The sequence below is a fragment of the Pleurodeles waltl genome, chromosome 4_1 (assembly GCF_031143425.1).
Source record: "Pleurodeles waltl isolate 20211129_DDA chromosome 4_1, aPleWal1.hap1.20221129, whole genome shotgun sequence".
NCBI classification, from domain to species: Eukaryota; Metazoa; Chordata; class Amphibia; order Caudata; family Salamandridae; genus Pleurodeles; species Pleurodeles waltl.
The window spans coordinates 649,839,420-649,854,524 of record NC_090442.1 but is presented as its reverse complement, the minus strand read 5'-3'; the positions used below and the strand labels follow the sequence as shown (position 1 = coordinate 649,854,524).

At 46.3% G+C, this 15,105-nt stretch overlaps 1 protein-coding gene across 3 annotated transcripts in view; it reads right to left on the bottom strand.

The window, feature by feature from the left end:
* USP44 (ubiquitin specific peptidase 44) overlaps positions 1 to 15,105 on the bottom strand; it is a 181,501-nt gene that overhangs the window by 86,963 nt on the left and 79,433 nt on the right. Inside the window, exon 4 of one of the 3 annotated variants that reach the window (XM_069229093.1) lies at positions 8,426 to 8,492. The exons of 1 other annotated variant lie outside the window; for it this stretch is intronic. In XM_069229093.1, coding sequence (XP_069085194.1) covers positions 8,426 to 8,492 — 67 coding nt within the window. Of the gene's footprint in view, positions 1 to 8,425; positions 8,535 to 15,105 lie in introns of all 3 variants that reach the window. One more of the 3 variants, XM_069229092.1, reaches the window with a different exon arrangement.

Here is a 15,105-nt window from a genome sequence, read left to right as displayed (position 1 = left end):
CGAAAAAGCGGAGACTGGACAGGTTCGGGTGGAAGGCACTTCCCTGCTGCTGCAACAGAAAATCCTCCTGAATGGTCCGCCTGATTGGAGTATCAATGGCCATGGTCAGCAGCTCGGGATACCAGACTCTCCATGCCCAGTCCAAGGCCACAATGAAGATGTGGGCCCAGTTCTTGATCCTCGAGGACCCTGAGCAGGAGTCGTATGGGCGGAAAGGCGTACAGGAGGCCTATGCTCCACTCGAGACGAACGTCTCAAAGCGAAAGCCACTTTGGGAACTCCACCACGTAAAGTGCTGACACTGTGTTCTCTTGGCTGAACAGATCTAACCAAGGTTCTACCCACAGCTGAAAGAGACCTTGCACCACCTCAGGGTGGAGATGCCATTCGTGATGAGCTAGGCATCTTTGTTTGAGTTAGTATGCCCCGGCATTCAGAGAACCCGCTAGTCATTGAACCAAACGTTATGCCCTGATCTTCCAGCCATGTCCAAAGATGCAGGGCCTCTTGGCAAAGGGCCCACGATCCCCCCACACCCAGTCATTTGTTGCAGTACCATATGGTGGTGGTGGTGTTGTCTGTGAACAACTACACTAGCCTTCTCTTGATGGAGGGTAAAACAAGCTTAAAATGCAGAACGGGTTGCACAGAGCTTCAACAGATTGATATGGAGTCCAGATGGCGCTGGACACCAGAGTCCTCTGCTCTCCACCAATCCCAGATGGCCACCGCATCCCACGAGTGACGCATCTGTCACACCTGTGCAATCTGCTTGGGGAAGGGAGAGGAGACTGCCGCTGACCCAACTGTGGTTTGTTAAACAACGCTGCAGATATTTTGCAATTCCCTCCGAAATCTTGATCATGTCAGACAGAATTCAATAATTCTGTGCCCTTTGGAGCTTCAGGTCCCACTGCAGAGCCCACATATGCCAGTGTGCATGCATTGCCAGCGGAAAGCAGGAGGCCATGAGTCTCGGCAGCATCAGAGTCTCTCCAGTCAGCGACAGCCTGAGAGCAAAGCCCAGGCCTCCTGCGAATGACGCACCCTCCTCCGTAGCAAGAGGGGGTTAGGGGTGGGAAGGGTGTGTGGGGTGCGGTTTGGGGGTAGCATACCAGTATCTGAAGAAGTATCCAGCCCACTGGCTTCACCCAGGTCCTCACAACAGTCCATGTTAAGGTCTACATAGGGCTGGTATTCTTCAGGGTCCAGCAACAACTGCCTTTCCTCCCAGACTCCTAACCCATATGAATCCGACCTGCAAGGCATGGCTCCAGATGCGCCAGGAATGGCGTCCTGCGATGCACCTCCGGCTCAGTGTCACACTGGTGATCAGAATGGGTGCGGCACTGGGAGCATCTGCATCAGAACCGGCATCTGGGAGGGTTGAGAGTACGACTAGTGCCAGTCTGGATCCAAGAAAGGATCATCTGGCCGAGCTGGAGCTGCCGGCGCGGAATAAGAAGGAGTCCCTCCTCACGCCTCCGACCCCTCGTTGCCTCAAGGCACACTGGAGTAGTCTGCCTGCCCAAATGTGAGGCATATGGCCAGACAATTCTTTTAATTGGGCATCCTCAACAATTTCATGATTGTTCAACATCAGAAGATGAGACAACTGATACAGAGGAAGCAGCCACTGAAATGTCATCAATCTCGTGGTTGGCAGTAGGCTTTGACTCACTGGATACAGTACGGCTCCCAAAAAGGGTTGTATCCGTTGGAGGCAAGGGCGTGATTTTTTTGGGGCACTTACTGTAAATCCCAATTGGTGAAGGGGGTAACACCACTTATTGAGGGTATACTAGGCACTGCTTAGTGCTGCTGCTCTGTATCAGGTCTAATATTGGCCTTTTTCAGCATTCAAAAGTATAACAAATACAATCCTACTTTAGCGCGTGGAACAGATTCTATTGCACCATTGTTGGCAAGTGACTGCATCTCCTACTGCAACAGGTTTTCATTTTGCAGACTGATAGCTGATCATGAGGTGCTAGGTTTGGTGGTTTGGTATAGAAATCCAAGCCGTACCAGTTGGACGATTGATATAACATTCTTCCACTGACAGGTGCTGTGTGGTAATAGTGAACAAGTTGATGATTGGAAAGCGTACTTTCTTCTGGAACATCTCTACTTTACCTTTGGCTACTGCCTCTGAAAAAAGCACTTTGAAAGGCTGTCCCTCAGGTAAGCATTGCTGTTGCTGGGCACTGGGCAGCACAGATAGTATTGGGAGTCTTGGTACTTCCTTTCGCCTACAGGTCCCATAAACCAGGTCTGACGGTTTGTGTTTTACCTGCCCCTTTTAGCCTTAGATATCTTTGTCCTTATCTACAAACAGACAATTTGAGGCCCAAACAAGATTTCCCCAACAAAACGGATGTTATGAAGTGTTGCTGTTCCTTCGGGCAGAAATGCGAGACCCTGCCCACATCCATGGTACATATTATATTGAGTGCTGGAAACACTTTCCTTCCTGCAGCAATTTCTTGTCTCTACAGAGGTTTCTGGAAGATGTTTCACCAGCTGCTCCATTTCCTCCAAGTGGTACTTATCGTACAGATTTGGCGAACCACAGCAGTATTGCTTCTCCTACAGCCACTCTTGCCTGCAGCATCTATTTTGTAGCTCTGGCTGGTGGCAGAGGAATCGTAATACCTTATGCGTAGACACTTCTTGGCAGTCTCAACTACCAAGGAGACACTTGAGCTGTGGTCTCAGATTTAAAAAAAAAAAAAAAAAAAAAAAAAAAAAAAGAAGAAGTCCTCTAGTGCCACCTTATATTTCTTTCAACCTTTGGGATTACCACCCTTGTTTTAGAGTGGACTTGAAGTTTTCTGCTGTGCATTAAGATGCTATTAAGCATGGGAAGGAACTGCACATATCTCGCAACCGTAGACAGTGCCTCTGCCATAAATTCTTCCTCTACAACATGCAGCTTCATGTTATGGTAATCTGCAGCTCTCTGGATGACTGTGTAATATATTGTTGTGTCATACAGCAATGAAGACTTTACTGGGAAGAGGTCGAAAGTTATCATCCTGGGGGTCTAAAATATAATCAAGCCAGGGACTGTCTCCTTCCTCAGTTGGGATGAACTCATAATAAGGATCATAGGGATCCATTTCATGTCCAGAGTCTATGAATGGTGACCCACTGCCTTAGTGATGGCACTAAATGTATGGTATTAGGGTCTAAAGGCCAGTGCTTTTTTGGTATGGGTAGCATTCTCTCAAAAGTGAGCTTTCTCGGTCAGTGGCACTGGAACCGGCTTCTTCACCCACTGTGAACCACAGAGAATGTCTATGGGCCTGCAGGAGGGGAATATGGAAATAATTGTCCTGCAGGTCCAAAGTTACCATCCAGTGTCCAGCATCCAAAGCATCTTGAATTTGTCCTTTTTCATGAAGGCACTGAGAGGGTGGAGATCTAAAATAGGATGCCTGGACACTGCCTGAGAAAACGTGTGGACCTCATCCAGGCATGGGGCCGAACCATCACACTATTGCCACTTCCCGAACCAAGCTATTGGTTGTGTCCAGGCCGAACGAATAACACATTTTGCCACATATCCCAATCATCCTGGAAGGTTTGGACCAAAGATACCCATGGTCATCTAGAAATGCCAGTAGGATGTGATCATACCCACAAAGCATAGTGTAGCAACCCAGGAGGCAGCTGACGAAGAACGCAAGGCAAGCACAAGAAACATGTGCTTGCCAAAAGCCTCCATGTGTCTGGATTCGAGGTAAGGAGGGATCATTTAAAAAAAAAAAAAAGTTTACTCTGCGGGTGGATGCATGTCCCATAAAATTTTCCTGATCTAGGGAGTGGAGTCCGGAAGTCAGAGTTGCCCATTCCTGTTCTGAAGCGGCATGCTACCGGTCTACTGACCTGAGACCAAAAGCGTAGTTTTTCCCAAGGTCACAAGAGATTATCTGTAAGGGCTTTGTGAGGAAGTATATGCCCCATTCATTGGTCATTGACAGAATCAGAACCAAAGAGGTGGTTTAATGTATGAGCTCTGCTACACGGCATGGTAAAGGGTTGCCAGAGTCAGAAGGGCTGGCTGTTAGCTGATCTCCAGCGGGATAAAAAAAACTGTAGAGGCATAGATGAGGCCGGCTCAAGGTCAGAAACCACCATAGGTGGGGGATCCTCTTCCAGCACTAGTGTCGATGTCAAGGGAAGTAGTGCAGGAAGTGGCAGTGGAAAGCAAGTCTGCACCTAGGCTGGCACTGAACTGAAAGTGGGCTCAAGAGGTACCGACGGCAAGTTCACTGGCAGAACACGGACTGGAGGCCTCTGTAGATCACTGGAGCCTGAAGGCACACCAGAGGAACTGGAAGCATGCCAAATATGTATGTAACGGGCACCCAAAAGGCTCTGACCTGCAATGTTGCAAAAAAACCAGGATATTTGAATTGCATGTGACCAAAATTTAAAAAAGGTCTCTTCAAGCAGCTTGAGTGGCGTGCTGAAGCCCTCGTACCATCGATGGGATGAGTGGTGAGCAGGAAGATGATGATTCCCGCTTAGACCTTGTCAAAGATTTCGGGGAAGTGCAAGAAGAAGCCTAAAGTTGAGGAGCTGCCACAGGAACAGGATCTTACTTTCTAATTCAAACAGTCGCACACGGAGTCTTCTGCGGTTTTGGTGACTTTCGCCTCAGGTTCTGTATTGCCTAAAGATTAATTTCCTGCACGTCAGGCATACCTCAGGGGGATCAGTTACAAACATTTGTTTGCCAGAATCCTACTAGGTTTAAATTATTTTGGGACGGGACATATTTCTCAGGGCACCACCCCCATCTTTAATTTAAAAAATATATAAAATGACATGTCAAGCCCGAGATGAGTGAAGCTCTGGATTCTCATATAACAGCACAGAATGAAAGAAAAAAATAAATGTCACCGTGCCTGGGTAGAGTTTACACATGGCCCTGCTCATCACTTCGAGGAGAATATGTGTGTGGAGCTGCACTGCTTTTGTGTTTTCAGATGAAGTCTGACACCTGGGGAAATATTCACAAACTGAGCAATCTGCGGTGGAAAATATTCATCAGAAAGGAGAAATACAGTCAAGGCTATCTAATTTCAATGTTTTTCTGGCCGATTTGGTTCATACATTCTTTGAACTCATCACCTACTGTGATAACATATAAAACTGGCAAACCAGAAGAAACTTTTTTTCATAGCTTCCGTTATTTGTAAGACTCTTTCCACACAAAAAGGAAAGTGCAGAGAATAAAGGACTACTTGACGGTAAATCACAGAAGTGACTTCGGTTATTCTTGCACATAAGACCTGTTCTATTCAAGCCCTAACAATATTTTTCTGTATATGGTCCCATAACTATTTTAAATATTCATGAAGGAACCACAAAACACTGCTTGTTTGAAGGAAATGGCTTCATACATGTGAAATGACGTGCAAACTAAACTTGTGGCCGTCACTCCTTATATAGGGTTAACTATATTGTGCCCCTCTTCAGTAGCCATGAAGAAAAGCCAATGCCTCAATGACTCGGGATAAGGAAACCTACCCCCTTGGTATCAGAATAAAGAAGTCTCCAACAGCGCAATGAAAGCCACCGAAATGTATGTGCAGTAAAATGAAATTGGTATTCTACAAAATGCAACATGTGAATACCCAAGGTGTTGATAATATCTGCGTGGCACTCGCTTTTAAATCCAGACACTCTTAGCAAAGTGTGTTTTCCGAGGGTGGTCCATGCCATCATCTGCTTTGCTTGCTGTATCTGCAGCATCCAGGGCTGATTTTAAACAGGTGTTTGCTATACTTTTTCCCTCCTCTGCGAGGGATTCTGCCCTTTTGCGATACTGCTCAGGGAGGGGCTTCATAATCTTCGCAATCTCCTCCCAATGTTGACAGGTGTATCTGTTTAGTAGCAGACGCTCCACTTTCAAACTGACCACCAAATCCATTTTCTTCCTCTCCTTGTCCAGAGGTGGCCCTGATGTTGTGGAGTTATTAGCTATCTTGCTGTTGCCCCAATAGAGTCAGCCTGCACCGTGCACTTCGGATGTACGGTGGATCCTTTGAGGAATGCTTAAATTTCTTTTCAGCCCTTGGTGTTACGGACAGGGATGTTACTGGGCCCTTAAAGACCTTTCTTCCTTGATCCAGGACAGTTGGTACCACAGGGCGGAATTGCATTTTGCTTTCTAGCAGTAGCAAGGTGTTGGAAGCTGGCTCTGTATATACTATCTCAAAGTGAGAGATAGTGTGCACAGACTCCACGGGTTCCCCAAGAGGCTTGACAGAGGCAATAATAGATAATACTAATGCTCTATTTGTGGTAGTGTGGTCGAGCAGTTAGGCTTATCAGAGGGTAGTGTTAAGAATTTTTAGGACACACTCAATGACTTAACACCAGGCCAACAGGTTTTTATATAGAAAACCATTCTTTTCTTAATTTATTTTAGAACCACAGAAGTCAAATTGCAGGTAAGTACATTAAATGTAAGGTACTCTGCATAGGTATAGATAGAACTTTGAATCAAAACAGTAATGTACACAGTTTGGCATAAAATGGCAATAAGCTATTTTAAAAGTGGACACTGCAAAAGTCAACAGTTCCTGGGGGAGGTAAATACAGGTTAGCACCAGCAACACAGGGCTGGTCAGGTGCAGAGGTCAAAGAGGGGCCAAATAACCTACGCACCTATGGAGACTAGGGGTGCTCTGGTTCCAGTCTGCAAGCAGGTAAAGTACCTGCGTCCTAGGGGAGCAGACCAAGAGGGTTTCGTAGAGCACGGGGTGGGGGGGTCCCAAGCAGGCACACAAAATACACCCTCAGCAGCACAGGGGTGGCTGGGTGCAGTGGGCAAAGAAGGAGTTGGGTTTTGTATAGAAATCAATGGAGGGACATGGGGGGGGGGATCACTGATGATGCAGGAAGGGCACAGGGGGGCTTCTCGGGTCAGCCACTGACTGGGCAAGGGTGAGGGCCATCTGCTGGTCATTGATGCACCAGTAGTTGGTTCTTCACGGGCCTGGGGGCTGCGGGTGCAGTGCTTCTTCCAGGCATCAGGTTTCTTTGTTACCGGGCAGTCGTGGTCCGGGGGCTCCACTGGATTTCTTCTGCAGGCATCATCGTGGGGGTGCAGAGAGGTTGACTCAGGGTGGACACATCGTTGGAGTTGCCTGGGGGTCCTCCCAGAGGAATATGTTTCTCTGGACACAGGCCTCGGGTGCAAGTGGTGGGGACTCACACTACTGGAGTGAGGTGAGAGTCTGTTTAAAGATGGTTTCTTCTTGTTGCTTTAGACAGGGCCGCTGTCCACAGGAGTTTTAGTCCTTTGGAGTTGCAGGGCAGTCCTCCGAGTCGGCAGAGCTCGCTGGGCCCGCAGGATGCGTCGCTGTTGCAGGTTCTTGGAATCAGGGGACAGGCCGCTAGGGCTGGGGACAAAGCAGTTGTTGTCTTCCTTCTTCTCTGCAGGGTTTTCAGGTCAGCAGTCCTCCTCAGGTCATCAGGAATCTGATTTCCTGGGTTCAGGGTCGCCGTTAAATACTGAATTTAGGGGGGTGTTTAGGGCTGGAGGGTAGTACCCAATGGCTACTGTCCCAGAGGGTGGCTACACCCTCCTTGTGCCTCCTCCCTTTGGGTTACGAGTTTGAAAACAATACTGGTAATGGTGGAACGTGAACCGAAAGGAGCCTGAGAAAACAGTCTTGACCCAGAGCACAAACAGACAACCAAATCAGACAACGGAAAGAAAACAATTTAACAATGGAGTTGGAGCCCATGCCCACTATCACCAAGAGGAGGAGTCACTACATCGTGGCTCGAAAGACTTCGAGGAAAAACAACTCGCACACTTCTGGCCCAACACCATTTGAAAGGAGTACGCAAAGCATGTGTATCTACATGCCATCAAACAAATAGCTATTTAAGTAGGGTACAATGCAAGACAGATTACCTTTGGTGTTTACACCTAACTCAGTGGTACTAATTGAATTACCTTTCAGAAAGAATTATAGGCTGAGGCAGTTATTCCTTGCATCTGAAATAATGGATTGCAGGCTATACCAGAGCAAAATAAACCCCTGCACTTTTACTTTAAGTGACACATAAGTCCACACCCCCCACATCCCAGAAGGAACTAGTGTGATCTAGCAAACTAACAGAACAATATCTACACACTCTTAGTATGAAAGGACCTGGAGGAAGACATTTCCACATTTGCCAAAACATTTTCTGAACATCAGCAAAACGCTAAACACAAAAGGAGAAGATATACACTCTTCAGAATATGACCAACAGTAGCTAACTGGATAGTCTATCTGCATTTAAACAGCATTTTGAATGGTCTATTCCACTTCTTTGATCAGACCTTCTGGCAAGCACCCGCCTAGGGAAGGAGACTGTTAAAACCGTTAAGGTTTAGTGTAAGGCTGCTTACCTGAATCTCTTAAGGTGCAGTCGCAGAACCTGAGGTAGTTGACAAACCATCAGCTGCTTCTGGGCTTCTGTAAGAATAACTGGCTTTGATGAAAATTTCCTACGTTTAGCTGTAGCAGACAAAGAACAATTTTTATTACCAATGAGGTAAGCAGTGAGGTCCCAGCCAACAGTGGCACTGATCCCAACATGTACTGGCATGTAATGGGACATAGAAGGGCCCCCATGTGGAACCTCACTTCATAATATGCAACTATTTGCATGCTGTTCAGCTCAAATAGTGTGTTCATGCTTTTTGTTAAGTATGCCTGAGAACTAACATTAAATAAGCATGTCAAAACTAACACCTCTGGCTTAACGATTATACATTAAATATGTAGAGGGTGGTGCCATTATTCAATGCATTTACATCCATGAAGCTTAGAGAATGTAGGCGCTTCACCTGCAACTTGAATTCACAAAGTAAACATCCATAATTCGCAGTTGCTCTGGTAATAGGTACCTAATTAGCGTTGCCAGCTGACAGCTACAGTAGTCTGTAGCTAGACGCTAAATTAGGTTGGATCAAGACATATGGCAATGTATGCATATACTGCAATAAAATCTATACTCCTTTGTAAATAGAAATTATTACTTACTGTAGTTTTCTGTAGCAGCGCTATAACAGATCGCCGGGATTTAGGCTTACCACGCTGGAGTGAAAAGGGATCCAATGCAAATTTCAGAGGTATTTATGCCACAAAGGAAGTGTATTGGGAGCAAATGTGGCACTTCTTTTCGGGCATCTTTCAAAATGGTATACAATTTTGGGAATGGGAAAGGACATGAGGTAAAAAGATCGCTTTTGATTTTTTTTTTTTTAACTAGTGTGAGACTAAAGAAACTGATTTTAACAGATATTTGCTGCATTGGAGAGACCACAAAGCAGAGGGTGTTCATGGTCATTGGGCTGAAGGTGCCATTCATTTGGAGTAGGATGAGATTTGTGAGTGCTGGGTGGTGACTGAGTGCAGATCGTGGTTTACATCAGGGAACCGTTAGAGACCAGAGTAAGAGAAAGTCTAATGTAATGCTGTAGTCTTACTAATATGCATGTAAAATTCAAGAATTCAACAGACAGTGTAGAGACTATAAAAAACATTGTGGGAAGCTAAACGCAAAAAAGATGGTTGGCCATAGTTATTTACTGTATAAAAATCCAATGACCGCAAGAAATTTTGCTACTACATAAATGTAATGTACTACATTCTGACAATAAAAGAAAAGTTGGAAATACTATACTAAAGTACATAAAAAGTGATGATGGAATGCTTGACTCAGCCACTGAATCTCTCAGGGCTGCACCCCAGTCTGCTGTTCATTTGCACACCATAACACCTCAGTTTTTACCCAGCCATATGCAAATCAGTCTTGACCTTCCTCTAACGGCAAGAGTCCAGCCCAAACTGCCAGGACAGGCCCACCCTGAACCGGAACACAAGCAACCCAGGACCGGTTTTGCTCTAGTTAGGACTCCGCTACCAGAAACAGCCTATCCCAGTGATATTGTGTGCACGAGACCCACATTTGGGCATACTTGTTCCGTTCAGGGCAGCAAACTAAAGTATACAACAAATTAAGCAATGGAATGTTTGAATCAATCTCAGAGATTGGTAATCACTCGAAGAGTTGGAATGTTATCCAGAGTGACTGCCAGTGGTTAGATTTATTGCTAGCAATCCTCCCATCATCTTGTGTGTGTTTGATGTACCGTCCTAAGTGGCAAGGATATGCCCAGACGTGGGTCCTGTGCTCACTGAGCCACTGAAACTATTCGGTTGGACTGTTCCATATGCAAACCAGTCTTGACCCTCCTCCAATAGGGAGTCCAAACTGAGGTGGAATTTTACAGTGAGCGACTGCCAGTGGTTAGATTTATTGCAAGCTACTGCACGTTTGGAAACACCACATTGGCTTGCAAATCATCACGTAAAAACAATCTATGAAAACTTGATGCCTGTTTTATCTATTTTAAAACGGCGTTTGAGGGGTTTGATAAAAAAAGACTATGGCACAAGTTGAACGACTGAGCAATTGATTCAGCATTGTTAAGGGATTCAGGGCATTTATAATGACACATGGAGCTGAGTAAAAGAAGGCTCCAACAAGTCTTTAACCACAAAAATATACATGCACCAGCCTCAAACAGCTGTGCTCTTGCCCCCCAAGTCATTCAATCTATAAATTTCAGATATGTCATCCCCAGCTGATTCTAGAGCCTACCCTCTTAAATTAGGTGGTATGTTACTGCCCATGCCCCTATATGCGGATACTTTCATCATGGCTAGAACTAGCACAGACCTTCAATACACCGTAATTCGCAAATTATTGTAGATACAACAGCTTGTGTAAACTATTAGAAACCAAATGTGTCTTTGGTAAACACATTTTTTTAAAAATTGGAAGCTAAATCAGAGCTCATCAAGAAGACCCTGCTTTAGAAGTACTTAGGAGTCTAGTTTCAAGACAGTGGAAGCCTTGAGCATCATCTAGCAAAACTAACGTTCAAGCCATTAATGCTTGCAATGATAAAGCTGTCTAAAGATTTGTCTGTCCCACTGATTGTGCTTCTGGCTCTAGACTTAATTCATAAGGAGATTCATGTTTCAATCATCCAAATAACCTAGCTTGATGTAATCCAATAGAGCTTATTTAGGCACAGTTTTGCTTTACCCGCTTCCACTTCACAGGCGCAGACGCTTCTGGAATTCTTCTCTATTAAAACGGCAAAAAATGCAAGAATCCTGCACCAATAGCTTTTGGCACAGATTCAAAATTGCAAATTAAGGTTCACTAAAATCACTGCTGTGGGCCCAACCTGAGAAAGGTGAACGAATAAGCAAATCACATTTCTAAGCCTCAGCTAGTGTTAAATAACCTAAGCAAGCAAGCGGCTTGGAATATCCATTCCTCGTGGCAGCTTTTCAAAGAAATTTTAAAGAAGCAAGTGTGTGCTCTTCCCTTTGAATTCGATTTAAAATCCAGGCAATCCCCATATTCACTATGGAGTGCTACTAAGCCCATACAACAAAGAAATATTGCAACTTTATTTGGTAAAGAGCACCTCCATGAAACAGAACAAAAAGCTTATGTCTAACTCCGTTTTGGTCGGTTTGATATTGCGAAGATAAAACAAAACTCAGTGCAAAGAAAGTTTAGCCCACGTCATTTGCTACTGTCCATTTCCTCGGCAAAAAAAATAAAAATAAAATAATAATAATAAATTACTTCAGACGATTGGGGATACGAAAATGCATTGCTGCTCAAAATAATTTTTCAACATTGCTGATATGTAATTGGCCTATGTGGTTTTACAACATTAAAAATAAAGAACGCAGAACAAACTGGCTGCACTGACTTAAGAACAAAAGCCTTCTTCACTATTGTATACCCCTCCATTGCTTGGGAATCAAATGATGATTGACATGCTATACATTTATTAATTTTCATGACTCCAGCGTTCTACCTAGCACTGAGTTTTAGCACTGTTTTAACATCATTGATATTTTAATGGTTTTAATTAACGACACAATAAAAATAGAATTATAATAGCAGAACCTTGCAGACACCATCAACCTGAGAAGGATGTGTTAAAAAAAAAAAAACAATACTACTGTGGACAGAGATGGTTAAATCCGGCTACAGAACAGCCAATGAGGGCACTAAAAAGGGAATTAAGAATTGGAATTCCAATATAATTTTGTGGGTACTCCTTATGGTTGTTGAGACATCCTGGAGACAATACAGATGAGACTGGGAGCTGGTTTTAAGAGGAGGTATGAAGGGACATCACCAAGATGACAGCAGCATCGGACGCTCTTTGAGAGAGCTCCAAGCCAGGCTCAAAATATACCCTGCTCTGGAAGCCAGTCGCCCTGCCCGCTGGCAGTAATGACTTGCTGGAGCCTAGACGGGCCGTACGCCAGAGCCAGTGCACATTCTCTTAGTGCGCTTCCTTAGCCGGCCTTACAAACATCTCTAGTGAAGGGCCCAGAAGATCCCCTGGGGCCCAAACCCCCTATATGTATACAGTGCGGGGCAAACAAGGGGGCTCGACTGGCAGCAGCCTCTCCGATGGGAGTGCGGGAAGCTGCTGCACCCCTTTGAGCTACATGAGGACTGGCCAGTGCTGGAGCATCTGAGGGAGGACCCACGTCAGCGCAATGCTCGTCTGACCAGCCAGGCTATGTACCAGCCAGTCCATGCCAGCAAGAATTGTGTTACTAAGGGGATACTGGCACCCGAGAAATGGGCAGAAAGATGGCCCAGATAGCAAGTGCACTGTAGAGTTCTAAAGTGAGGCAGCACCTCGGACTCCTGGAAGTTGCCCTCCTCCTTTTGCTTGCTGCTCAATGGGTCTTCAACCCCTACACAAACTTTGGTCTGATGACCCAGGTTGGGTGGGGGAGGGGAGAAGGCGGTGTACCAAAATGCACACTTGACCCTGTGCGACTGGCCTGGAGTGTCCCCATGCTCTCCTGTAAACCCGCAGGAGGACTGCACCGAGACGGTCGCCCACTTGGAAGGGCTTGGCAGATGCACAATGTAGGAAGTTGGCTCTGTATGTGCTATTTCAAAGTAAGGAATAGCATGCACAGAGTCCAAGGGTTCCCCTTAGAGGTAAGATAGTGGCAAAAAGAGATAATACTAATGCTCTATTTTGTGGTAGTGTGGTCGAGCAGTAGGCTTATCAAAGGAGCAGTGTTAAGCATTTGTTGTACATACACACAGGCAATAAATGAGGAACACACACTCAGAGACAAAGCCAGCCAATAGGTTTTGTTATAGAAAATATATTTTCTTAGTTTATTTTAAGAACCACAGGTTCAAATTCTACATGTAATATCTCATTTGAAAGGTATTGCAGGTAAGTACTTTAGGAACTTTGAATCATTACATTAGCATGTATACTTTTTACATAAAACACAATAAGCGGTTTTAAAAGTGGACACTTAGTGCAATTTTCACAGTTCCTGGGGGAGGTAAAGTAATGTTAGTTTTAACAGGTAAGTAAGTCACTTACAGGTTTCAGTTTTGGGTCCAAGGTAGCCCACCGTTGGGGGTTCAGAGCAACCCCAAAGTTATCACACCAGCAGCACAGGGCCGGTCAGGTGCAAAGGTCAAAGAGGTGCCCAAAACACATAGGCTTCAATGGAGAGAAGGGGGTGCCCCGGTTCCGGTCTGCCAGCAGGTAAGTACCCGCGTCTTCGGAGGGCAGACCAGGGGGGTTTTGTAGGGCACCGGGGGGGACACAAGTCAGCAAAAAAAGTACACCCTCAGCAGCGCGGGGGCGGCCGGGTGCAGTGTGCAAACACGCGTCGGGTTTCCCATGGTTTTCAATGAGAGATCAAGGGATCTCTTCAGCGTTGCAGGCAGGCAAGGGGGGGGCTCCTCGGGGTAGCCACCAGCTGGACAAGGGAGAGGGCCTCCTGGGGGTCACTCCTGCACAGGAGTTCCGTTCCTTTAGGTGCTGGGGGCTGCGGGTGCAGGGTCTTTTCCAGCCGTCGGGAAATGGAGTTCAGGCAGTCGCGGTCAGGGGGAGCCTCGGGATTCCCTCTGCAGGCGTCGCTGTGGGGGGTCAGGGGGGACGACTTTGGTTACTCACAGTCTCGGAGTCGCCGGAGGGTCCTCCCTGAGGTGTTGGTTCTCCACCAGTCGAGTCGGGGTCGCCGGGTGCAGTGTTGCAAGTCTCACGCTTCTTGCGGGGATTTGCAGGGGTCTTTAAATCTGCTCCTTGAAACAAAGTTTCAGTTCTTTTGGAGCAGTGCCGCTGTCCTCAGGAGTTTCTGGTCTTTCTTGAAGCAGGGCAGTCCTCAGAGGATTCAGAGGTCGCTAGTCCCTTGGAAAGCGTCGCTGGAGCAGGTTTCTTTGGAAGGCAGGAGACAGGCCGGTAAGTCTGGGGCCAAGGCAGTTGGTGTCTTCTGTTCTTCCTCTGCAGGGGTTTTTCAGCTCAGCAGTCTTCTTCTACTTTCAGGAATCTAAATTCTTAGGTTCAGGGAAGCCCTTAAATACTAAATTTAAGGGCGTGTTTAGGTCTGGGGGGTTAGTAGCCAATGGCTACTAGCCCTGAGGGTGGGTACACCCTCTTTGTGCCTCCTCCCAAGGGGAGGGGGTCACATCCCTAATCCTATTGGGGAATCTTCCATCTGCAAGATGGAGGATTTCTAAAAGTTAGAGTCACTTCAGCTCAGGACACCTTAGGGGCTGTCCTGACTGGCCAGTGACTCCTCCTTGTTATTCTCATTATTTTCTCCGGCCTTGCCGCCAAAAGTGGGGGCCGTGGCCGGAGGGGGCGGGCAACTCCACTAGCTGGAGTGTCCTGCGGTGCTGGCACAAAGGGGTGAGCCTTTGAGGCTCACCACCAGGTGTGACAGCTCCTGCCTGGGGGAGGAGTTAGCATCTCCACCCAGTGCAGGCTTTGTTACTGGCCTCAGAGTGACAAAGGCACTCTCCCCATGGGGCCAGCAACATGCCTCGGTTGTGGCAGGCTGCTGGAACCAGTCAGCCTACACAGATAGTCGGTTAAGGTTTCAGGGGGCACCTCTAAGGTGCCCTCTGGGGTGTATTTTACAATAAAATGTACACTGGCATCAGTGTGCATTTATTGTGCTGAGAAGTTTGATACCAAACTTCCCAGTTTTC